Source organism: Erythrolamprus reginae, chromosome 6 (genome assembly GCF_031021105.1).
Source record: "Erythrolamprus reginae isolate rEryReg1 chromosome 6, rEryReg1.hap1, whole genome shotgun sequence".
In the NCBI taxonomy this organism is placed as follows: Eukaryota; Metazoa; Chordata; class Lepidosauria; order Squamata; family Dipsadidae; genus Erythrolamprus; species Erythrolamprus reginae.
Genome location: NC_091955.1, coordinates 91,271,187 through 91,298,399, shown reverse-complemented (window position 1 = coordinate 91,298,399; position 27,213 = coordinate 91,271,187). Strand labels below are relative to the sequence as shown.

The 27,213-nt window shown below is 41.7% G+C and overlaps 1 protein-coding gene across 2 annotated transcripts in view; it reads left to right on the top strand.

Moving 5' to 3' along the window:
- Positions 1-585: 585 nt before the first annotated feature.
- The window catches only part of PROSER2 (proline and serine rich 2), a 38,879-nt gene continuing 12,251 nt past the window's right edge, over positions 586-27,213 (top strand). The window contains exons 1-2 of one of the 2 annotated variants that reach the window (XM_070754383.1): positions 586-876; positions 21,009-21,257. In XM_070754383.1, the coding sequence (XP_070610484.1) occupies positions 21,123-21,257 (135 nt within the window). In that variant the 5' untranslated portion in view covers positions 586-876; positions 21,009-21,122. Of the gene's footprint in view, positions 877-6,467; positions 6,493-21,008; positions 21,258-27,213 lie in introns of those variants that run through there. The other variant, XM_070754384.1, reaches the window with a different exon arrangement.

Genomic DNA, 27,213 nt, shown 5'->3' with positions numbered 1-27,213 from the left:
AAATCATTTACCATATTACAGACGCCTCCAGGAGTCTGTAATATGGTACATCAGTGTAGCTCCATTATGTTGGAAATGCAAAAACGTTCATGGTACATACGATCGCCTACGGTGGGCCTGCCCAGTGGCAAGAAGTTATTGGAATAAGATTAGGACCTGGATAAAAGAAATGAGAGACTGCAAAATAGAATTAACACCTGAGACATACCTATAAGGGATTATTATGGGGCATCACACCAAAGCCAATTATTATCTCATTATTCATATTTTAACTGTTGGCAGACTATCATTCGCAAAAACTTCAAAATTGATGGCTTGTCCTGAAATGACAAGACTTACTTATGAAGTTAAGTTAGAACAATTAACCAGTGGAACAACTTGCCTCCAGAAGTTGTGAATGCCCCAACACTGTAGGTTTTTAAGCATTCGCTGGCTGGGGAATTCTGGGAGTTGAAGTCCAGATATCTCCAAGTTGCCAAGGTTGGGAAACACTGCTCTAACTTACAAGTCGAGGACTATTTGTGCGCTCCGGGATCTGGACCAGCCCTGCAAGGCAGAGAGCTGCCCAGTGGGCGGGAGGATCGCGTGGAGAAGGCGGGGATGAATCAACGCAGGAATCCGCCCCGTCCCGGCCAGACCAGGCGGAGAGGAGCGGTGGCGTTTATTCCGGCTCAGCGCGTCGCTTTGTTGCTGGCTGCTCGCACCTGTCCGCCCCAAAGGGAGCCGCGATCCGTCCGGCGTTCCCCCTGCGCGCGATCCCCTCCCGTCGCTTCGGGATCCCTCCCCCTCGAACTTTGCGCGCAAGGTTGCCACGCGCGTCCGAGGACTCCCACCTGCGCGGCAAGGCAAGATTAATTTATTTCCCCTCCCCTCCAGGTAAGCGATCGCAGCGCTCCGGGTTCAGTGGATCCCTCGATCCTGATCCTGCGTTGATTTCCTCGGAGGAAAAACCAGGCGCGATCCCCCGGATTTCTTTGAGCCGCATTCCTCGTCGGGACGAACTTTACGCACAAAAGAAGGCGTTTTTGGAGAGGTTCTAACGGTTAGAGGAGGGAACGAGTTTGGGGCGCGCAGAGGAGATTCCCCCAGGTTAAAGGGACGGGGGCTAACTTTGAGGACTAGCAACTTGTTTAGCCCGTCGGAACCTTTTGTCCTGTTTGCTTTTTTTTATCCTTCCCGTTTGCTGAGTGTTTACATTTTTCTCTCCCTTACTTATCCAGCGTGGATGGCAAAAGAGCTGGTTCTGGTCCACATACCTTATGTGATCCAACATATAGATTGGATTTCCCTGCTGGGAACTTTATGTAGAATAGAATAGAATAGAATTCTTTATTTGTTGTGTGATTGGACACACAAGGAATTGTCTTGGTGCAGATGCTCTCAGTGTTCATGAAAGAAAATATAGATTTGTGAAGAATCATGGGGTACAACACTTAATGATTGTCACAGGGGTCAAATAAGCAATGAGGAAACAATATTAATAAAAATCTTAGGATATAAGCAACAAGTTACAGTCATACAGTCCTAGGTGGGAGGAAATGAGTGATAGGAATGATGAGAAAAGAACTAGTAAAAATAGAAGTGCAGTCTTAGTAAAAAGTTTGACAGTGTTGAGGGAATTATTTGTTTAGCAGAGTGATGGCGTTCGGGGAAAAAACTGTTCTTGTGTCTAGTTGTCTTGGTGTGCAGTGCTCGCTAGCGACGTTTTGAGGGTAGGAGTTGAAACAGTTTATGTCTAGGATGTGAAGGATCAGTAAATAGTAAATAGTCAGTAAATAAAGTCCATATATATACAGTATTCCTGAAATATTGCTTGAGAATCTGGATTGATTGATTGATTGTACTGTATTTATATGACGCTCACTCCAAACGGACTCTGAGCGGCTATAATGTAACAATTATGAATATATGTGCATATATTTAATATGAAAATAAATGGATTTTCCAACTATTTCTAATGGAGTGTGTGTGTGTGGGGGGGGGTGTTTTCTGATTTCTGGGAAAGCACCAAATAATCCATGTGAAGTCTTGCTTTTCGTGATCCCGTTCTTGGCTGCCTGGTGTTTTATTCAGTCCCTGTTTAATTCCATGTAGTGGATTATGTTTTATAGACATAATAATCTGCCACATGAGGATTCATTTATTTATTTATTATTTATTTAATTCAATTTGTATGGCGCTCAACTCCAGGTTCAGGAGGGAAGTGTTTTCTAATAGGAAAGCGAACCCAAGAACAAGGGGACACAATCTGAAGTTAGTTGGGGGAAAGATCAGAAGCAACGTGAGAAAATATTATTTTACTGAAAGAGTAGTAGATGTTTGGAACAAACTTCCAGCAGACGTGGTTGGGAAATCCACAGTCACTGAATTTAAACATGCCTGGGATAAACATACATATATATGTATATCCATCCTAAGATAAAATACAGGAAATAGTATAAGGGCAGACTAGATGGACCATGAGGTCTTTTTCTGCCGTCCATCTTCTATGTTTCTATAATTTAGGCCATGTAAGAAAAAGCAATTTAAAACAATTTAAAACCAATAATAAAGAAAAACCATGCAGGATGGAATTGATGATGTAGCCACATCTGCCACATGAGGATTTATTTATTTATTTATTTTTATTTAATTCGGTTTGTACGCCGGCCAACTTCCCCCTAAGGACTCTGGGCGGCTCGCAACATACAAAAAAGCAAAACATACAATATACACCGCTCAAAAAAAAATAAAGGAAACACTTAAACAACACAATATAACTCCAAGCAAATCAAACTTCGGTGAAATCAAACTGTCCACTTAGGAAGCAACGCTGACTGACTGTCAATTTCACATGCTGTTGTGCAAATGGAATAGTTGTGCAAATGAAATATTCAATGAGAATGTTTCATTCATTCAGATCTAGGGTGTGTTCCTTGAGTGTTCCCTTTATCTTTTTGAGCAGTATAATACGGTATATGAAATCTAAGAAAAAGCAATTGGAAACAATTTAAACCAACAATAACAAAAAAAACATACAGGATGGATTTGATGAAGTTGCCTCTGTTGCTGAAGTCATTCTTTTAACCAGCTGCCTCCTTTTTTCACTCAGTTCTTGTTCTCTTTTTATCATATATAATAACACCGTGTTTGGAAACTCAGCGGTCCGTTCCGACAGCACACCGTTTAATTTCGGAATAATATTTACAGCAATAATAATTGAATGACACATTTAAAATGTCAAGAATCCTATTGGTGTGTAAAGTTTACTGTGGAAATAAAAGTCTCCAAACTGGACTGGTGCAGCTAATAAATTAATAATAATAATAATAATTTCAGTTGTGGCATCGGAGCCCCCTTAGGAATAATAGAACAACAATGTCACTAATAATGTAATAACAGCCGTTTAAAATGTGCTGGATTTTACGTAAAGATTATTGTGGAGAGAAAGTCTCCAAACTGAACTGATATTGACAAATAGGCAGTGGTTGTGCAATTTATAAATTCAAAATAATAACTATTTTTCAGTTGTGATTGGAGCCCTCTTAGCAATACCTAAAGGACTTCTTCAATATTTGGAAATTTTGAATTTATGGGATTTTAACACTCCAATTTTACCCCATACTAAAAACAAACCCCACACCTTGCTAGTTGTATTCTCAGATACTATATGAACCAGTCTTAATCCTTGTTTAAGACTTGGATTATCAAGCTCCCACCAGTATTAGATGTGAATTTAGTTCTAGATATTATTATTACTACTATTACTACTGTTATTATTGTTGTTGTTGTAGTTCAGAATAATGCATATGGAGGCATTGACAGCAGAAAAAGATCTCATGGTCCATCTAGAATAAGGGCATCAACCTTTATTTTTATTTTTATTTATTCATTTGTCCAATACACAAATACATAGGAAGAAAAATAGACATGTGCTAATATATATGAGGGTAAAAGTGAACGTAGAGGAGAGGATATATGAAAGGAAAAGAATATATATGATAGGTGAAAGAGAGGAAAGACAATTGGACAGGGGATGAAAGGCACACCAGTGCACTTATGTACGCCCCTTACTGGCCTCTTAGGAACCTGGAGAGGTCAATCGTGGAGAGTCTAAGGGAGAAATGTTGGGGGCTAGGGGTTGACACAATTGAGTCCGGTAATGAGTTCCACAGTTCGATAACTCGATTGTTGAAATCATATTTTTTACAGTCAAGTTTGGAGCGGTTCGTATTAAGTTTGAATCTGTTGCGTGCTTGCGTGCTCTTGTGTTGTTGCGGTTGAAGCTGAAGTAGTCATTGACCGGTAGGACGTTGCAGCATATGATCTTGTGGGCAATACTCAAATCGTGTTTTAGGCACCGTAGTTCTAGGCTTTCTAGGCCCAACATCTTCTATGTTTCTATGTTTCTAAAGCCAACACCAGCTTAAGATCTGGCAGCTGGGATTCACACTATTTATATAGCATTAAAAAAAACCCTAATAATTCCTTTTTATATACATTTCTAAATTTCTTCCAGCCCTCTACGGGTTCCTTCCGACAGGGAAATTTGCATTCATAGACAAAGAAACTAGATTTCTGCAGTTTTGCCCTCTGTTCATCAAAACAAGCATTTCTTTATTGATTTTACCGGTGGCTCAAACAGCAAAGTCGAAGGTTGACCGCATAGGAAAGAGACCTATCGTACATAAAAATGACACTTTTGTGTATTTTGTCCTTGGTGTTTTTGCAAACTGGGTTATTCAAAGGCAGAGAGACATCCTTGTCTTCTCTGGACGGATAATACTCGCACCCCCCCAGTTGTAATTTTTTTTAACCAACCAGCGGATTAAATGAAATTTCCAATCCTATGTTGTTCTATTCTGCCTTTCCGGTACGTTACGGGTTATCCTCGACATGAATAGAATAGAATTTTATTGGCCAAGTGTGATTGGACACACAAGGAATTTGTCTTGGTGCATATCCCTGATCCCAGCGACCAGTTAGGTCCCACAGAGTGGGTCTTCTCCAGATCCCGTCAACCAAACAATGTTGCTTGGCGGGACCCAGAGGAAGAGCCTTCTCTGTGGCGGCCCTGACCCTCTGGAACCAACTCCCCCCAGAGATTAGAATTGCCCCCACCTTCCTTGCCTTTCGTAAGCTGCTTAAAACCCACCTCTGCCGCCAGGCATGGGGGAACTAAGATACACTTTCCCCCTAGGCCTTTACAATTTTATGTATGGTATGTTTGTATGTATGATTGGTTTTTTATATAATGGATTTTTAACTGTTTTTTTAGTACTGTATTGGATTTTGTTGTACTGTTTTACTGCTGTTGTTAGCCGCCCCGAGTCTGCGGAGAGGGGCGGCATACAAATCCAATTAATAATAATAATAATAATAATAATAATAATAATAATATGCTCTCAGCGTCCATAAAATAAAATATACATTTGTCAAGAATCATGTGGTACAACACTTAATGATTGTTATAGGGGTCAAATAAGCAATGAAGAAGCAATATTGATAAAAATCTTAGGATATACGCAACAAGTTACAGTCATACAGTCAACATGGGAGGAAATGGGTGAAAGGAATGATGAGAAAAACTAGTAGAACAGAAGTGCAGATTTAGTAGAAAGTCTGACAGTGTTGAGGGAATTATTTGTTTAGTAGAGTGATGGCGTTCGGAAAAAAAATGTTCTTGTGTCTAGTTGTCTTGGTGTGCAGTGCTCTGTAGCGACGTTTTGAGTACAGTTAGGATCAAGATTCCCGTTTAACAAGGCAGCTGTTAAATGAGCCATAACTGATTTTTACCTATCGTGGCGTTTAAGCAAATCGCTGAATCCTGCAGCCGCGGAGATAATCCGCCTTCCCCCCCGTCGACTTTGCTGGTTGGAAATTAGTTGGGAAGGCCACGAATGGCGGTTATTATTATTACTATTTATTGGATTTGTATGCCGCCCCTCTCCGCAGACTCGGGGCGGCTAACAACAATGATAAAAAACAACATGTAACAATCCAATTTAATAAAACAACTAAAAACCCTTATTATAAGAACCAAACATACACACAAACATGCCATACATAACTTGTAATGGCCTAAGGGAAGGAATATCCTAACTCCCCCATGCCTGGTGACAAAGGTGGGTCTTGAGTAATTTGCGAAAGACAAGGAGGGTGGGGGCCGTTCTAATCTCTGGGGGGAGTTGATTCCAGAGGGCCGGGGCCACCATAGAGAAGGCTCTTCTCCTGGGGCCCGCCAAACGAGATTGTTTGGTCGACGGGACCCGGAGAAGGCCAACTCTGTGGGACCTTATCGGCCGCTGGGATTCGTGTGGTAGAAGGCGGTTCCGGATGTATTCTGGCCCAATGCCATGTAGGGCTTTAAAGGTCATTACCAAAGGTTCCATGACCTGGGACACTACCACCCTTGTAAATATGATCACCAGAATCTTTTTAGTAGTCCTAGTTGTAAAGTAGTCTGGCTTCCGTTTAAGGTCTGATGGGATTGAAAGAAGATTGTTTCTGGGGGTGAGCAAACGAATATGTATGACGTGCCTTTCAGAAGTTTATTTGTTTTATTTATTTGTTTTGTCAAGTACATATTGGTGGTATACAAAAATATAGCAATGTTTATATATATGATACTAGTAAGAGAGAAACCGGACATGGGGCAGAAGGCACTCTGGTGCACTTATGCTCGCCTCTTACTGACCTCTTAGGAATCGGGAGAGGTCAACAATGGATAGACTAAGGGCAAAATTTTGGGCGTTAGGTGATGATACTACAGAGTTTGGTAGTAAGTTTCATGCATCAACTACTCAGTTACTAAAGTCGTATTTCCCGCAGTCGAGTTTGGCGCGATTTACTTGAAGTTTATATCTGTTGTGTGCTCGTGTGTTGTTGTGGTTGAAGCTGAAGTAGTCGTTGACAAAGGACATTGTAGCAGATGATTTTATAGACTATCCTTAAGTCGTGATTAAGGTGACGTAGTTCTAAGCTTTCCAAACTATTTTAAGTCTAGTTGCACAGAGAATTCTGTTGCGAGTGGAGGAGTGGAGGGGCTCTTCTAGTAAAGTATCTCTGGACATTTTCTAAAGTGTTTATGTCCGAAATGCAGTGTGGGTTCCAGACAGATGAGCTGTATTCAAGGATTGGTCTGACGAATGTTTTGCATGCTCTGGTTAGTAGTGTGAGATTACCAGAGCAGACGCTACGTTAACCTGATCCTATGTAGCTTCTGCTCCGGCAATCTCACACTACTCACAAGAGCCTACAAAACTTTTGCCAGACCCATCCTTGAATACAGCTCATCTGTCTGGAACCCATACCACATCTTGGACATCAACATCCTTGAAAACGTCCAAAGATATTGCACCAGAAGAGCCCTCCACTCCTCCACTCGAAACAGAATACCCTACGAAAATAGACTAACAATCCTGGGTCTAGAAAGCTTAGAACTACGGCGCCTAAAACACGATTTAAGTATTGCCCACAAGATCATATGCTGCAACGTCCTACCGGTCAATGACCACTTCAGCTTCAACTGCAACAACACAAGAGCACACAAGAGATTCAAACTTAATATTAACCGCTCCAAACTTGACTGTAAAAAGATATGACTTTAACAATCGAGTTGTCGAAGCATGGAACTCATTACCGGACTCAATTGTGTCAACCCCTAACCCCCAACATTTCTCCCTTAGACTATCCACGATTGACCTCTCCAGGTTCCTAAGAGGTCAGTAAGGGGTGTACATAAGTGCACTAGTGTGCCGCCTTTTGTCCCCTGTCCAATTGTCTCCCCTTATCTCATATATCATATATATTTTCTTCCTTTCATATATCTTCTCCTCTATTTTTACATATTATCTTTATATATATTACTTCATGTCTATTCTCTTCCATATGTATTGTGTATTGGACAAACAAACAAACAAACAAACAAATAAATAAATAAAAATACGTAGGATTGGGTTAACAACTTTTGTAGCCTTTTTGGCGATGTTGTTGCAGTGGGCTTTGGCACTCATCTGATATGTGTATTCCAAGGTCTTTTATGGAGTGAGGGTTGTCTGTAAGGTCATGTTTATTCAGCTTGTATTTGGTGTTCTGATTCTTTTTGCCAATGTGTAGGACAGAGCATTTTTTTGGTTGAGATTTGGAGTTGCCAGATGTCAAGGCGCAGATTCAGCCTTCAGGTTTAGCAAAAACAAAAAACAAAGCAACCCTCATCTTGAAGAAATGTCCCTCAGAGTGCTGATTGTTCCCCTGTGGAATTCATTGCCACCAGACGCCGTAATAGCTACTGACTCAGAAGGCTTAAGAGAGGTTGGATTGGATCATGGGGAGGAGGGATGGGAAGACAGTGACAAGCTCACCACACAAACCATAAGGCTTAAGCGACTCGCATCGGATTCAGGAGTCAAACAGGAAGAGCTGGGGTTGTATCACAATGTTGTGATGTGTCTGTCTATCTATCTGTCTGTCTGTCTTCTATCTATCTATCTATCTATCTATCTTCTATCTATATCTATCTATCTATCTTCTATCTATCTTCTATCTATCTTCTATCTATCTATCTATCTATCTATCTTCTATCTATCTATCTATCTTCTATCTATCTATCTATCTATCTATCTATCTTCTATCTATATCTATCTATCTATCTTCTATCTATCTTCTATCTATCTATCTATCTTCTATCTATCTATCTATCTACTATCTATCTGTCTGTCTGTCTGTCTGTCTGTCTGTCTAATCTATCTATCTATCTATCTATCTATCTATCTATCTATCTATCTATCTATCTATCTATTTTCATCGATGAGATTTTATTAGATGGGTATGGACAGCTATCACCAGTGGTGGGCAGCAGCTGGTGTGATCAGGGTCTCCGTCCTGGTAGGAAATTCTGGGATGCGATCTCAGCTATGTGCCCTCGATGTGCCCCTGATGTACACAAATACATAGGAAGAAAAATAGACATGTGGTAATATAGATGAGGGTGAAAGTGAACTTAGAGGAGAGGATATATGAAAGGAAGAGAATATATAAGATAGGAGAAAGAAAGGAAAGACAATTGGACAGGGGACGAAAGGCACACCAGTGCACTTACATACGCCCCTTACTGGCCTCTTAGGAACCTGGAGAGGTCAATCGTGGAGAGTCTAAGGGAGAAGTGTTGGGGGTTAGGGATTGACACAATTGAGTCCGGTAATGAGTTCCATACTTCGATAACTCAATTGTTGAAATCATATTTTTTACAGTCAAGTTTGGAGCAGTTTGTATTAAGTTTGAATCTGTTGTGTGCTCTTGTGTTATTGTGGTTGAAGCTGAAGTAGTCATTGACCGGTAGGACGTTGCAGCATATGATCTTGTGGGCAATACTCAAATCGTGTTTTAGGCGCCGTAGTTCTAAGCTTTCTAGGCCCAGGATTGTTAGTCTATTTTCGTAGGATATTCTGTTTCGAGTGGAGGAGTGAAGGGCTCTTCTGGTGAAATATCTTTGGACATTTTCAAGGGTGTTGATGTCTGAGATGTGATATGGGTTCCATACTAAGCACCTTGTGGGCCAGATCTGAGCCCTGGGCCTTGAGTTTAACACCCCTGGGAGAGTAGTAGTAGTGTTGTTTGAAAACAGGCAATCCAGCTCGCATCAATCCTTGTGAACAGGCCACTTTGCCTGTTTTTACTAACTGAAACTCTAGGGTGTAGTTACCAATTTGCACAAGCAAGGCGTTTTTTGGACGCAGAAGTAAAATAGCAGTTCTCTGAGGCAATTGCTCCTTTGTGTAACTCGCATAACAAGATTTTATTCCTCGGTGCCAAAAAGTTCGCCATCAGTGGATTGATAGAATTCATGGAGATGGTGGAGATGATCGGTTTGGCCAGGAAAAAAAAGATAAATATTTTTTGAAAAAAAAAAAAAAAAAAGGCTGAATTGATTATTTTATAATTTGGGGAGGAAGCAAACCTGTTAGAGATATTGGCTGCCTCGAGCTATTTGTGAAAGTAATAAAGAGAGAGAGAGAGAAAGGAAGGAAGGAAGAAGGAAGGAAGGAAGGAAGGAAGGAGGAAGAAAGAAAGAAAGAAAGAAAGAAAGAAAGAAAGAAAGAATTTGGAGATTAAAAGAGTGTAAGAAGGAACACAAAGAGTAAGATGGAAGTTACTTGATAAAAAGGTCAGAAATCAAAATTCAACCTTTTACCCTCCTTTTTAAAATTTAAAATTTATTTTTTATGCTTACACTGTACAGGTATTGAAATATTTTAATATGTAAATGCGAACACATTTATCATTATGATGTTAATCGATTTATTATCCTCTGAGCTTTCTGTGAGGCATTCATTATTCTACTACTGCTTGTAGGAAGTTGTTTTCTCTTGGTTTTTTCCCCCCCTGTTATTTCTTTATTTTTATTTTATTTTATTTCAATTTTATTTAATATTTTTTATTCATTCATTCATTCATTTATTATTAGAGTTGAAAGAGACCTTACAGGTCATCTAGTCCAACCCCCTACTAAAACAGAAGACCCTATACCACCTCAGACAGATGGCAGTCCAATGTCTTTCTTATCTTCTGGTTGTTATTCCTTCCTTCCTTCCTTCCTTCCTTCCTTCCTTCCTTCCTTCCTTCCTTCCTTCCTTCCTTCCTTCCTTCCTTCCTTCCTTCCTTCCTTCCTTCCTTCCTTCCTTCCTTCCTTCCTTGGATTTACATTCACTCTTCTTTAAAAAATTGTGCATTTCTTTCTTCAGCAATGCCGTTTCGGGTTTTGGGCCCCGTTCCTTATTTCTGTATTATCCTTTGGTAGAGAATTCCTTTTGGGTTGTTGAAGTATGTTGGGTTACCACACCTATTATTTTCTATGTATGAAGGGAGTAGCACGAATTCAAAGCCAGAGCACAGCCCTTCTTGTCTGTTTCCAGAATTATGTTTGCTTTCTAGCTTTCGCGACTGGGTTTGTTGTAGGTTTGCAGACATTAAAAAAAAAAATATTTCTGGCAACTCCTAATCTGAGATATAATTTTCAGTTTTGCTTTTACAGTGGTAGCTTTATAGCAGAAGAGAGGATGTAACAGTAAGTCACTGTGCTGATTCGGTTTGTAAGGAAGGGCTAGGAAAAATTGAGATGCCAAGAATTTAAATCTTTTCTTTTTTTTTTTGCTTTGGTTTTACCTCACCTAAAAGTGAAGTCAAATATCCAGGAATTATTTTTTTCCCCCAGCCTTGCCAATAAGACTCTGACATGATTGAACAGAGTCACTTGCTTCTACAAAATGAAGAGGTGGCTTTTAAAAAAATAAATACAACCCCAGATTGACACCTGGTAGATAAATAAACAAACCCATGGGCTTTTTTCTTTTTTTATTACAAAAAACAGTAGTGAATAATCACTTAAATATGAGCCAGTAGTGTGCTGCAACTGTTAAAAATAAAAAGCAACATGTCCTAGTGCCTACTAGAAGTATAGAAACATGATCACGCAAGGTGGTAGGAGCACTTTATAATGTCTTGGTTAATACTCCATCTAGTTTTGATTGGGCCAGCCGAAACATAGAAGATTGACGGCAGAAAAAGATATCCTGGTCCATCCAGTCTGCCCTTATACTATTTCCTGTACTTTATCTTAGGATGGATATATGTTTATCCCAGGCATGTTTAAATTCAGTTACTGTGGATTTACCAACCACGTCTGCTGGATATTTGTTCCAAGCATCTGCTACTCTTTCAGTCAAATAATATTGAGATTCTAGAAAGAGTGTGGAGAAGAGCATCAAAGATGATTAGGGGACTAAGGGGCTAAGACATACGAAGAACAGTAGCAGGAACTGGGCATGTCTGTTTTTATGAAAAGAAGGACTAGGGGTGACGTGATAGCAGTAGTCCAAAATTTGAGGGGCTGCCACAAAGAAGAGGGTGTCGAGCAATTCTCCAAAGCACCGGAAGGTAAAACAAGAAGCAACGGATGGAAACGAACCAAGCAGCATTCATTTGACAATTGCTTCCCAAAAAAAGGTCATAAAATCAGGTCGGTCACATAAGTGACTTGCTTTACGACCATCGTAACTTATGACCATTGTGGAAGGGCTCCCATGAGTTGAGCTTCCCTTTACCTTGTTCAATTAATCCTAAGGTTTTCTATAATAAGTTTAGTCACTGTTGTGGTTAGCTCTGGCCCAGCTCCTGCCCCAAGGACTGTGGATGTGGGGGAGACATCCACATGCTGCAGGCCTGTTTTGCTCCCAGTGGAATCTGATGATGAAGGCTCCTCTGACCAAGAAGACATGAGTGACAGGGAGGAGGAGAGTGTGGCAGCCAGCTCAGAAGGAGATCAATTATCTAGCTCCTCCTTGGATTCGGAACAAGAGTTAATGATACAGCCACGCATGCGGAGAGCGATGCATAGGCAGCAACAACTGAGAGATTATTATCAAAGAAAATGAGGCCACCTGTGGTTGGGTGGGGCTGTGGTAATTAGTGAGGCTGCTATAAATAGCAGCCTGTGGGTTTGGCCATTGTGGAGGATTATCTGATCGTTGTGTTTCGTGCTTGCCTTGCCGACTTTGACCTTTGTGTGCTGATTTTTCCCCACTTTGAAACTAAACCAGAGCCAAGTGTGTTTCACTTTGTGAAAGAAGAAGGACTGTGAATTGCCTCACAGCTGCAAGCTAAGTATCACAGAACTGATAAGGGACTTGTACAAATTACCAGTTTGTTTGGAGATGAGTGCTCTTTGCTATACAAAAAGAATACTCCGTTTATTTGCATTTTCGGTATACAGTAAAGAACATTGTTTTGAATTTTCAAACGTGTGTGTGTTTGAAATTGTATTTGTGCATTTTCGGGAGGATTCTACCAGAGAGCTCGGCAGAACAGTCACATTGCTTATAATTTAGCCCAATGCATGAACTCAGTTCATTATGACTTGCAAACCATTTTTAAAAAACTAGGTTACTTAAAATGTGTCGGCCTATTTTTTCTTCTTCTCTCAGTGTTGCTGACTGCTAAAATTCTTGTATAACGTACGATAGAAAGAGCCAGGTTTGATAAGGAGAAAGCGATTCAGGCAGGAAGATTGCATTAGTTCCATCAGCAGCTCCTGAAGGAAATGGTTTTTTTCCCCTCCTGCACGAATTGTGCACAATTCCAGACAATAACATTTGACTTAAGGAGGGAACGACAGACGTTATCTCACTCGGAATCAATCTAGGTACGATGTCTTTCATTCATGAACCTCTTATTGGCGAAACAACATTACAAGGCAGTATTTAAATGGTGTGCAATCCATTTTAATCCCTCCCTTGGAAGTATGGGAAAGGGCGCTTGAAGTTTTGAACTTGAGTTGCAGAATTGTGTGTCGGATAGGTACACCATCATCCAGAGTGTTAGGTGCTTTTATTGTGCAAGTAGCGACCTGTAGAGATAACCTTCTATTTGCAAAATGGGATGGGTGGATTGTCCCGACACCAAACCCTTCCATTTGTAATACTGCCCTATTTTCTTTCTTTTAATAGTTTCCCCCCCTCTCTAATATTTAAAGGAGGCAACCAAATAAGTGTTCTATGTTCTGGAAAGAAAGGTGTGTTTAGATTGCTACCTGTTGTGCAACTCTGCAACATCTTGGGCGCTGGGGAGGAATTGGGCATTATCTAAAAAAAATGAAATTCAATGGTGAAAAAAGTAAAGTTCTACATTTAGGCAAGAAAAACAAAATGTACAGATACAGTATATGTTGTTGTTATTATTATTATTATTATTATTATTATTATTATTATTATTATTATTATTATTGATTAGATTTATATGCCGCCCCTCTCCGTAGACTCGGGGCGGCTTACAGCAATGATAAAAAATAATATATAATGACAAATCTAATAGTTAGAATCTAAAATAACAATAATACATTTAACAATTCTAAAAACAAACAAGAAACCCCAATATATGAAAACATACATACAATCATATCATACACAAAAAACTACATAGGCAGGGGGAGACGTTTTAGTTCCCCCACGCCTGACGACAGAGGTAGGTTTTAAGGAGTTTACGAAAGGCAAAGAGAGTGGGGGCAGTTCTAATCTCTGGAGGGAGCTGATTCCAGGGGGTTGGAGCCGCCACAGAGAAGGCTCTTCCCCTGGGTCCCGCCAAACGACATTGTTTAGTTGACGGGACCCGGAGGAGACCAACTCTGTGAGACTTAACCAGTCACTGGGATTCGTGCGGCAGAAGTGCTATGAAGGGCTTTATAGGTGATGACCAACATGTGGTACATTGTTCAACAGTAGTAACTCCAACAGGGATCTTGGAGTCCTAGTGGACAACCATTTAAATATGAGCCAGCCGTGTGCAGCAGCTGCCAAAAAAGCCAACACAATTCTAGGCTGCATTAACAGATCATGATCACATGAAGTATTAATACCACTTTATAAGGCCTTGATAACACACTTGGAATATAGCGTCTAGTTTTGATTGCCATGAAACTCTAGAAAGAGTGCAGAGAAGAGCGATAAAGATGATCAGGGGACTGGTGGCTAAAACATATGAAGAATGGTTGCAGGAACTGGGCATGGCTAGTTTAATGAAAAGAAGGACCAGGGGACACATGATAGCAGTGTTCCAATATCTCAGGGGTTGCCCCAAAGAAGAAGGAGTCAACCTATTCTCCAAAACACTGAGGGTAGAACAAGAAGCAATGGGTGGGAACTAAACAAGGAGAGAAGTAACTCAGAACTAAGGAGAAAATTCCTGACAATTAGAATAATTGATCAGTGGAATGGCTTGCCTCAGGAAAGTTGTGAATGCTGCTCCAGCATGGGACGTTTTTAAGAAGATGTTGGGCAACCCATTTGTCTGAAGTAGTGTAGGGTTTCCTGCCTAAGCAGGGAGTTTTTAGTTATTTTATTTATTTATTTTGTCCAATACACAATGAGGGTTTTAGTGGGTATACGCATAGTAAAATACATGATGAAGGTTATAGAGGAGATACTCATAGTAAAATATATCTATGAAAGAATAGAGGAATAGAACATATCAATGAAAGAATAGAAGAAGAGATATAGGAATAGAAGAAAGGTATAGGAGATATAGGGGAGAAATAGGACAGGGGACGGAAGGCACACTAGTGCACTTGTACTCGCCCCTTACTGACCTCTTAGGAATCTGGATAGGTCAACCGTAGATAATCTAAGGGTAAAGTGTTGGGGGTTTGGGGATGACACTATGGAGTCCGGTAATGAGTTCCACACTTCGACAACTCGGTTACTGAAGTCATATTTTTTACAGTCAAGTTTGGAGCGGTTAATATTAAGTTTAAATCTGTTGTGTGCTCTTGTGTTGTTGTGGTTGATGCTGAAGTAGTCACCGACAGGCAGGACGTTGCAGCATTTGATCTTGTGGGCAATACTTAGATCTTGTTTAAGGCGTCTTAGTTCTAGGCTTTCTAGGCCCAGGATTGAAAGTCTAACATAGAAACATAGAAGTCTGACGGCAGAAAAAGACCCCATGGTCCATCTAGTCTGCCCTTATACTATTTTCTGTATTTTCTAGTCTCTGTCTAGTCTCATAGGGTATTCTGTTTCGGGTGGAGGAGTGAAGGGCTCTTCTGGTGAAGTATCTTTGGACATTTTCAAGGGTGTTAATAATAATAATAATAATAATAATAATAATAATAATAATAATAATAATAACCATAATAATAATAATAATAATAATAACAACAACAACCATAATAATAATAATAATAATAATAATAATAATAATAATAATAATAATAATAATTTATTAGATTTGTATGTCGCCCCTCTCCGAAGACTCAGGGCGGCTCACAACAACGATAAAAACAATATTATAATGGCACAAATCTAATATTAAAAAACTAAAAACCCTATCATGTTTTTAGTACAACATTTATCAATGTTGTTCTAAAAGATCTCCAATGTCCCTTCCAACTCTGTTGTTGTTGTTAATGTTATTTACATCTTCCGCCTACTCTCCATACTTAACGTAGGTTTCCTTCTCCATAGATATACATTTCAAAAATGTGTTTGTAGCCAGATATGCAAACATATATGCAAAGGAAATTTCTAAGGTGCATTCCTACAAAGGCATTTCAACAATCCTTTGAACCATCTACCATTCAACTTCAAAATGGAATTGGTTCTTCAGCAGTGCTTTGGACCAATGGTCCAACCAAAGAGGTCTTTGATTCTGTGCTTCTGGAGCTTTGGTAGGAAGGCAGTTTCAGGTATTGACGTGTTTCTAGGACAGGGGTCCCCAAACTTAGCAACTTTAAGACTTGTGGATTTCAACTCCCAGAAATCTCCAGCCAGCAATGCTGGAATATGCAACCAGTAAAGTAATCAGAGAAAAATGCTAGGAATTAAAAGTCAGCATCATTTTCAAGAGACTTGATAAACCATTTTTCCTAAGGGTGTTTCCTTATCTACATGCCTATCCTTTGCAGGAATGCAGCTTAGAAATTTCTTTTGCATATATATTTGCATATCTGGCTGCAAGGACATTTTTGAAATATATATCTATGGAGAAGGAAACCTATGTTAAGTATGGAGAGTAGGTGGAAGATGTCCTCCCAACTAATAACGCGACCAGTTAGGTCCCACAGAGTGGGTCTTCTCCGGGTCCCGTCAACTAAACAATGCCCAGGGGAAGAGCCTTCTCTGTGGCGGCCCCGGCCCTCTGGAACCAACTCCCCCCAGCGATTAGAATTGCTCCCACCCTCCTTGCCTTTCGTAAGCTACTTAAAACCCACCTCTTCCGCCAGGCATGGGGGAATTGAGATACTATTTCCCCCTAGGCCTTTACAATTGTATGCATGGTATGCCTGTATGTATGTTTGGTTTTTTCTTCAAATGTGCTGGGTACTCACAACTCCCAGAACACCAAAGAATTCCAAAGGAACAACTCCCAGAATTCCAAAGCTCCCTTGGAATTCTGGGGAATGTCATTCCAGCTCATTTCAAAGCCGCCAGGAAGTGTTAAAATTGCAGGTTGCTTCCTCGTTTCCTGTCACGCTGCTTAGTCTCAACGCAAAAGGATGACGACCAGTTAAAATTAAATTACGGGCCTACCACAAAAATTTGTGGTTCGCTTAATAATTAACAGGTACTGTTCATGCCTCTGGCGTGACAGAAGTTAAGCCTTGAGGTGGGGGCTACCTTGTGACTTTAAAATATAATTTTGGAGTCATCTCTCAGATCACGGTCATCATTTCGTGGCTTTGTCGTGGTCTTCTCAGCTAGCTTTGCTTGAAAAAGCAAAGTAATTGTGCGACTCAAAACTAAATAGAATGCCCTACGAGACTAGACTTTCAATCCTGGGCCTAGAAAGTTTAGAACTAAGACGCCTTAAACAAGATCTAAGTATTGCCCACAAGATCATATGCTGCAACGTCCTGCCTGTCGGTGACTACTTCAGCTTCAACCACAACAACACAAGAGCACACAACAGATTTAAACTTAATATTAACCGCTCCAAACTTGACTGTAAAAAATATGACTTCAGTAACCGAGTTGTCAAAGCGTGGAACTCATTACCGGACTCCATAGTGTCATCCCCAAACCCCCAACACTTTACCCTTATATTATCTACGGTTGACCTATCCAGATTCCTAAGAGGTCAGTAAGGGGCGAGTACAAGTGCACTAGAGTGCCTTCCGTCCCCTGTCCTATTGCTCTCCTATATCTCCTATACCTTTCTTCTATTCCTATATCTCTTCTTCTATTCTTTCATTGATATGTTCTATTCCTATATCTTCTTTTCTATTATTTCTTAGATATATTTTACTATGAGTATCTCCTCTATAACCTTCATCATGTATTTTACTATGTGTATATAGATATATACGCACTGAAACCCTAATTGTGTATTGGACAAAAAATAAATAAATAAATAAATAGCAGTGTCCTAATGGCCATCAAACTCAGGAGATCCATATTAAATGAGTAGAATAATAGTGATAACTATCACTCCTAGTGATGAAGAGATGGGCCTTGACCATGCAAACTTCCAAACTCAAAGTAGAAAAAGAGGTTGGTACTTTTAGATCAGGGGGTGTCAAACTGGATTTCTCCGAAGGCCGAATCAACATTGTAATTCTGTTCTGCAGGCCGGTTGGGGGCAGGGAGACAGGACAAACACCTCCTGCAGCACCCTGCCGGCCAAAATGGGCTGGGGGGGTTGTGTGCAGCCCTCCCATTCCCTGTTTTTGGCCTGGACAGCCTCCTGCAGCACTTTGCTGGCCAAAACAGGGCACGGGGGGGCCATGGACCCCTCTGCACCTCATTTTTGGCCTCCTGCAGCACCCTGCTGGCTGAAAACTGGCCGTTTTCAGATGGCAGAGTACTGTAGGAGGCCAAAAACAGCCTGCGGGAAGGGCCACACATGGGCCCCCCTGCAGCTCATTTTGGCCTGTATAGGCAGAGTGGGCCAGTCCTTTGAAATTTGTAGGCCAGTCCTTTGATATTTCCAGGCCAGCCCGGTGGGCCAGATTTAAAGAGCCATGGTGGCGCAGGAGTTAGAGTGCAGAAATCCAGGCTACTTCTGCTGATCACCAGCTGCCAGCAGTTTGGCAGATCGAATCTCACCAGGCTGAAGGTTGACTCAGCCATCCATCCTCCTTTCCTCCCTCCCTCCTTTACTTCCTTCCCTCCTTCCTTCCTTCTTTCTCTTTCTTTCCTTCCTTCCCTCCCTTTTCCCTCCTCCCTCCCTCCCTCCCTTCTTTCTTTTTCCTTCCTTCCTTCCTTCCTTCCTTCCTTCCTTCTTTTCCTCTTCCCTGTAATTATAGTCCTTTTTTTAAGGTGGAATAGACTAGAATCCTCCCCCTCCCCCTTATGTTTCATGCAATAACTATCAGGGCGATCAATCCTGTTATTTCTGAACTCTGGTACACCAAGGTCTCTCGCAAGTCACTTGTTTACTCTTGATAAAAACTGTTTTAGCAAGACAGCAGGGCAGAGGTCGGTTCCGGCCGGTTCGGACTGGTTCTACAGAACCGGTAGTAACTTAGCGGCCTGGGTCGCTAGAACTGGCAACGACCCAGGCCTACCTAACTGCCTCGCTCGGTGGTGCCATAAACAGCACCATTTGGGGTTTTTTGCTTCAGAGCATGCGCAGGAGCTGGGTTTTTTTGTTTCTGCGCATGTGCAGAGACTGGTTTTTAAGCACTTCATTTGCAAAGTAGCAGTGCATCAGGAAGCAAACCAGCAGTGATGCAAGTCTGTCTGTTGTTGTCCCGTCCCTGCAGCTGGGATGGGACAGATAGCTGAAGTCAGTGGAAAAGGGTGCCCGCTTACACCTTTTCCTTCAAAACAAAAATAACCTAGCCCAGTTTGAGGAAGCGGTCGCAGAAGGAGCGTTGAAAAGATAAGATTCTCTTTGCTAATGGTTTCCCCCCCTGCTTTTCTGGGGTCCAAAGTGTGGCTTGTACGTTCCCCCAGCCTTACTCTGCCCTCTTTTTACCAAACAGCAAATATCTTCTGTTTTTGGCCTAAGGCTAAGTATATATTTCTATTATGGGACTGCCTCCTGCCGTATGAATCCCAGCAACCGGTCGGCCTTCTCCAGGTCCCGTCAATTAGACAATGTCGTTTGGCAGGGCCTAGGGGAAGAGCCTTCTCTGTTGGGGCCCCAGACCTCTGGAATCAGCTCCCCCTGGAGATTCGTATTACCGCCACACTCCTCACCTTTTGCAAGAGTCTCAAGACTCACCTTTGGTGCCAAGCTTAGGGTCATTAGATTCTGCTCCCTGACCGACGAGTGTATAGTGGGTCTGTTGATTGAATGGATATGTGTGTATTTTAATTGGTTCTTTAGTTTTTAGATGTAACTTTTAATTTTAATTAATTGGATCTTGATGTATATTGTCTTTTTTATATATTGTAAGCTGCCCCCAGTCCTCGGAAAGGGGCGGCATATAAATCCAATAAAACTAAATTAAATTAAACTATTGCTCAAAACACTGTCCAGATAAATTAAATTAAAAGAAAACCTATCAAACCAATCATTCAACAATAATACTGAAAACATTCATTAGTCAGGGGGAAGATCTGAAAGCTCCAAGCCTGGCGACAAAGATGAGTTTTTAAACTCTTTCGAAAGGCGAGGAGGGTGGGGGCAGTGTGAATCACCGGAGGGAGCTGATTCCAGAGGGCCAGGGCCCCCACAGAGAAGGCTCTTCCCCTAGGTCCCGCCAGGCGACATCGTAATAACATTTCTAAACGGCAGCTGAGATTAAAATCCCACAAAGTCATCTTGCCCTAGAAATGCATTTTGGAATAGATGAATTCTTTGGTAGCAAATGCGTCTCGTCCCTTAGCGACTTCTTGTTCAGGCGTTCCTATTTATCTTTTTTTTTTAATGAGCTCCTTTTCTCCTTTACTTGTCTTATTCCCCAGTTTTCGCAGCACCTGAAAACCTTGAGATACATTTAATTTTAGCTGGCTGCCCTAGAAATAATGCAGGTTTTATTGGCGGTTTAAGATTTGCGAGGGGCCTGTTTCAAACCTGCAAGTCATCAGCCGAAGTGTTGCAATCAACCAGTGGGGGTTAAAATAAACATACCCAAATCAACCCTTTAACTATCAACTCTTCTTATCTCTTGGGCATCTATTGCATCTATTATAATGTCTTTGGTTGGGAGCCATTAATTAAACGACAAATAAAGAAGGCCTTTGTTTTGATTATCTACTTCCATAAAGACTGAATTTCCTCATTGTGCAATGACCGTTTTGGCTTTGCCCAATTGCTGGGGGGTTTTTTTGTTGTATTTTTTTTAGTGGTGGGGAGTGATTAGTACAAACTGTTCCGGCTTCGGATGGTGTTTCAGTCTGATAGCTTTATTTATTTATTTTGTCCAATACACAATAATACACAATGAAGGTTATAGAGGATATAGTAGAGAAGAAATATGAGATATTTTATTTATTTATTTTTATTTATTTATTTATTTAAATAAAATACATGTCCGGATTTTTTGTTTTCAATTGAATGACTTTTCTTCCCACCTTTTTTTTTTTTCCTTGCAGAACGGTTTGTGGGGGGCGCGTGGAAATTGAAAAACTCTGCTGGCGATCCGCGAGTGCTTCACATCATATGAGAAAGAGACTCTTTTACAAAACAGGACACGTTTTCTAGGTGGGATGCCAAGGAACATGGTGTCAGACTACTCAACAATGGGGTATGAAATTCCTTCGGACGCCCAGTTTGGAAACTTGGAAAAAACACACCATCCTGAAGTTGGGAAAAATTCCCCGGATCGAAAACATTCAATTTTGGTAAGTAGTCTGGAGATAATTTTTTAACTTTCGTATTGTATGGCTAGAATGTGTAAGTTTTGAGTTGCAGTCGTTGGGCAAAGGGATGACAACTTATGGATAATTTGTCATTTATTTATTTATTTATTTTATTTATTTATTATTTGGATTTGTATGCCGCCCCTCTCCGAAGACTCGAAGACTGTTGGTGGCTTGCTTTGAAAAAAAATATTTTATGATTTATTAGATTTCTATCCATCTTTAATGCTTTATAAATAGCTGCAGGCAGTGGTGCATACATAATTCTCCTTCCTTCTCCTCTTTTCCCACAATAGCAGCCCTGGGAGATGGGTTAGCTGAGAGAGAGAGAGAGAGAGAGGGAGGGAGGGAGGGAGAAAGAGAGGGTAACTGATCCAAAGTCAAAACCGCCCAGCCAACTTTTGTGGTTAGGGTGGGAGTAAAACTCACAGTCTCGTTGTGATTGGTGCAAAGCAAGCTAGGTGATTTGGACCAATCATCAGGAGCAGGAGTGGGTTCCTCCCAGTTCAGACCGTACTGGTAACGACCTGCTGGTGACGTCACCAGTAATGGGCTGCTCCCAGAAGGTCGGGAAACGTGGACTTCAGGAAGGACGCCTTCGTGACGTCAAGGCTCCGCCCATGGAATTCCCTATTCGGACTCCCCACCTCCGTTTGAGCCTCCCGACTGGCCGACAGCTCCGCGGCTCTTTTGCAAAGCTGACAGCCGGGCGGCGGGGCTTCTCAGCGTTCTCTTGAACCTAAACGCCGAACCCGAACTTTTGTCGAACTTCCGGGTTCGGCGTTTGGGAGAACGCCGAGAAGCCTCCCGGCTGTTTCAAAAGGCGACAGCCGGGCGGCAGGGCTTCTTGGCGGCCTCCCAAACGCCGAGCCCGGAATTTGGGTTTGGCATTCCGGTTCGGGAGGACGCCGAGAAGCCCCCAGGCTGTTTCAAAAGGTGACAGCCGGGCGGCGGGATTTCTGGGTGGCCACCCAAACCCGAACTTTTGCCGAACTTCCGAGTTCGGCGTTCGGGCGGCAGGTTCATAAGACGGAAAAAGTTTGGAAGAAGAGGCAAAAAAATTCCGAACCCCGGGTTCGTATCTCGGAAAGTTCATATCACGAGGGGTTCGTATCACGAGGTACCACTGTATAAGGATTATTATTATTATTATTATTATTATTATTATTATTATTATTACTATTATTATTTATTATACTTGTATGCAGCCCCTCTCCGGGGACCTGGGGCGGCTCACAACATACAATGCAAACAATAAGTATACAAATCTAATAATTAAAAATATTGCTAAAAACCCATTAATTTAAAAAACAGTCAATTTATTCAATCATACCCACAATCATACCCAATATAGTGAGTGACAATAGGACAGGGACGGAAGGCATGCTGGTTCGCTTATGCACGCCCCTTACTGACCTCTTAGGAATCTGGAGAGGTCGACCGTGGATAGTCTAAGGGTAAAGTGTTGGAGGTTAGGGGATGACACTACAGAGTCCAGTAATGAGTTCCATGCTTCGATAACTTGATTACTAAAGTTGTATTTTTTACAGTTAAGTTTGGAGCGGTTAATATTAAGCTTGTATCTGTTGTGGGCTCTTGTGTTGTTGTGGTTGAAGCTGAAGTAGTCTTTGACAGGCAGGACATTGCAGCATATGATCTTGTGGGCAATACTTAGATCATGTTTGAGGCGTCTTAGTTCTAAGCTTTCTAGACCCAGGATTGTAAGTCTAGTTTCGTATGGTGTTCGGTTACGGGTAGAGGAGTGAAGAAGAGCTCTTCCGGTGAAGTATCTCTGGCTATTAATGTCAGAAATGTGGTATGGGTTCCAAACAGATGAGCTATATTGTAGGATGGGTCTGGCGAAAGTTTTATAAGCTCTGATAAGTAGTGTGAGTTTGCCAGAGCGGAAGCTACGTAGGATTAGATTAACAACTCTTAAAGCCTTCTTGGCGATGTCGTTGCAATGGGCTTTGGCCCCACAAGGATGGCTTGCATCAGTGATGGGCTACTAAAATTTTTACTACTACACTATGGGCGTGGCTTATGCATTTTGTTTCAACATCTTTCAGTGCAAATTGGGTGCTCTGGGGTGGAGCCTCAAATTTTGCTATTGGAACTGCGTTCCTGACCGTTCCCGTAGAATGCTTGCACGCATCCAGAATTCCTCTCGCAGGAGGCCTTTTTTACCCTTGCGAAATCTTCACATTACCTCAAAAGATACTCCAGCCAGGTCGCCTTTGCTAAGAGACAGGTTGTGCTACTTTTGCATTACTCCTCGTGTTGCAACGGGTTTGATTCATGTGGTTTGATCATTGAGTAAATTGCAGAGCAGCGTCAACATTTGTAAAGGCTTTGAGAATTCATCCAAAGTTTTTTGGGGTGGCGGAGGGAAGGGAGAAGAAGGTGGCGGAGAGAAAATATGGTTCTTGGGCTGTTGCCCACTCTTTCAAGATGTAGAGTGCTCTCTCTCCTTTATGAACAAGGGTGAAATGCTCCCGGTTCGCTCGTGTCGGTCAGTCGTCGAATAGCCGGTCGCAAAGGGAGCGCGAGGCTCCACCCACAATCCCAGACACCGCCATTTCAGTCCTTTTCCCTCTGCTCTTGCACAGAACGCTTTGCGCATGTGTAGAGGGTAAAAGAATCCAAATGGCAGTGTCCAGGCGGATGGGCGGAGCCTCACAGTGTCGTCATGGAAACATAGAAGATTGACGGCAGAAAAAGACCTCATGGCCCATCTAGTCTGCCCTTATCCTAGTTCCTATATTTTATCTTAGGATGGATGGATGTTTATCCCAGGCATGTTTAAATTCAGCGACTGTGGATTTACCAACCACGTCTGCTGGAAGTTTGTTCCAAGCATCTACTACTCTTTCAGTCAAATAATCTTTTCTCACGTTACTTCTAATCTTTCCCCCAACGAACCTCAGATTATGCCCCCTTGTTCTTGCGTTTGCTTCCCTATTAAAAACACTTCTCTCCTGAACCTTATTTAACCCTTTAACATATTTAAATGTTTCGATCGTCATCATCGCTACCAGCTCTCCGATGATTGACAGGCATGGGCGAACTGGGAGCATTCCACCCCTGTTTTTGAGCTATCTCAGTGATGGTGAACGTAGGGCCCACACATGGTAGTTAAATGAAATCAGCCTTCCCCGTTGACGTCGCTTGTCCGAACTTTGCAAGACAAGATTGCGTGACTCCAGGATGCCTCACCCGTCGTAAAGAGGAGTCGGTTGCCCGAAGTCCGAATTTTAATCGTGGGAACGCTGCATGGGATTGTAAGAGGGGGGAAACAATCATAAGTCACTTTTTTCCCATTTGAAACCGACACAAAGGAACGGTTGTAAGTCGAGGGCCACTGAAGTAGATAATAAGCTGCTTCAGTCTAGCACAGTGGTTCTCAACCTTTGGGGTCGGGACCCCTTTGGGGGTCGAACGACCATTTCACAGGGGTCGCTTAAGACCATGGGAAAAGACAAATTTCCAGTGGTGTTAGCAACTAAAGCTTCTATTGTGGCATCTCGGAACATATTTTTATAATCCAGCCAATCAGGCGTTTACAGGGGGGTGTCCCTCTGACCTCTTGCCAATCAGCTTAAAGATCTGTTGGAAGAATTGGCGCTAAACACAATTCAAAGTGTTGGTTATGACCTTTAAAGCCCTTCATGGCATCGGACCAGAATATCTACGGGACCGCCTTCTGCCATACAAATCCCAGCGACCAGTTAGGTCCCACAGAGTTGGCCTTCTCTGGGTCCCGTCGACTAAACAATGTCGTTTGGCGGGACCCAGGGGAAGAGCCTTCTCTGTGGCGGCCCCAACCCTTTGGAACCAACTCCCCCCCAGATATCAGAGTTGCCCCCACCCTCCTTGCCTTTCGTAAGCTCCTTAAAACCCACCTCTGTCGTCAGGCATGGGGGAATTGAGATATTCTTTCCCCCTAGGCCTTTACAATTTTATGCATGGTATGTCTGTATGTATGTTTTGTTTTTATAATAAGGTTTTTTTTAGTTATTTTAGTATTGGATTGGATTGTTACATGCTGTTTTTATCATTGTTGTTAGCTGCCCCAAGTCTACGGATAGGGGCGGCATACAAATAAAATAAATAAAATAAATAAAATAAATAAAATAAATAAAATAAATAAAATAAATAAAATAAATAAAATAAATAAAATAAATAAAATAAATAAAATAAATAAAATAAATAAAATAAATAAAATAAATAAAATAAATAAAATAAATAAAATAAATAAAATAAATAAAATAAATAAAATAAATAAAATAAATAAAATAAAATAAAACAAACAAACAAACCAATCAATCAATCAATTTCACAGGGGTCGCTTAAGACCATGGGAAAAGACAAATTTCCACTGGTATTAGCAACTAAAGCTTCTATTCTGTCATCTTGGAACATATTTTTATAATCCAACCCATCAGGCGTTGTCCCTCTGACCCTCTTGCCAATCAGCTTAAAGATCTGTTGGAAGAATTGGCGCTAAACTTATAGTTGCGTGTCACCACAAGATGAGGAACTGTATTAAGGAGTCGCGGCATTAAAAAGGTTGAGAACCACTGGTCTAGCAAGAGTCCGTCAGTAGGTGTGAAAAAATAAAGACCTCAGCTTGGAAATATCTTTATATGTCATTCTTTGTTTGGGGGCCTGTAAGTCCCGGAGCGTTTGAGCAAAAACGTTTGACGTCAAAGCGGAGCTGAGTCTCGCTCTGTGCATTTAATTGTCAGCTTAGCTGCATGGCCATGCCTGTTCCATCCTCAAGCGTGCACCCAGAAGGGTGAGGATATTGCTCAGAGCTACACAAATTGCACCACTCTTATAATATCACCTAGCTTCCTTGCTTGCTCCGTGGTGGCTAATTTACTCTTCGGCTTTTGGTGTTTTTGGATGACTTCATGAATTGACATAAGGAGGGCTGGGTGATGCTTCAACATGCCTAATAGGCATGTGAGCATGGAGCATCGAAGCTGGCTGTGGTTGCTCGGGGCTCTAGACGGGACGGGGCCACAAAAAGACGCCCCGAGTCTACGGAGAGGGGTGGCATACAAATCTAATAAATAATAATAATAAATAATAATAAGCACGTCATGCTATAAATTAGATTTCAGAGTTGAACAGTCCGATCTTCAACAGTTTGGTGTCCACACTCTCGGCCCGTGGCTATTTTCTCCAGATTGTCTGGAGAGAGTAAATAGTGAGCAGTTGCTTGTCTGTTCGTCTGGAAAATGGATGGTTGTAGAGTTGTGACGTGTCGCAGTGAAGGGCTACCAAACTTTTTGCTACCACACTGTTGGCATGGCTTATTTTGTGGGTGTGGCTTATTTTGTGCCATGTGACCACCGTGGGAGTGGCTTGACAATCATGTGACTTGACCAGGGATTTTCCAAGATCCTCAAAACAATACCCATCTCAATGGACTCAAAACAAGCAGGCCATCGAATTCACCCACATTCTAGAAGTGAGCAGCTATAGAGCTATTGAGCCGGGGTGGCGCAGCAGGTAGAGTGCTGTACTGCAGGCCACTGAAGCTGACTGTAGATCTGAAGGTCAGTGGTTCAAATCTCATCACCGGCTCAAGGTTGACTCAGCCTTCCATCCTTCCGAGGTGGGTAAATGAGGACCCGGATTGTGGGGGCAATAGGCTGGCTCTGTTAAAAAAGTGCTATTGCTAACATGTTGTAAGCCGCCCTGAGTCTAAGGAGAAGGGCGGCATAAAAAATGAATGAATGAATGAACGAACGAACAAACAAACAAACAAACAGAATATTTCTTCACCCAGAGGGTCATTGGTTTATAGAATTCACTTCCAGAAGAGATCATGACAGCTGTCACTCTTGATAGCTTCAGGGCAGGATTAGACAGATTCATGGATGCCAAGTGTATTGGTGGTTATTGAAACGGATGTCCATGTGCCGCC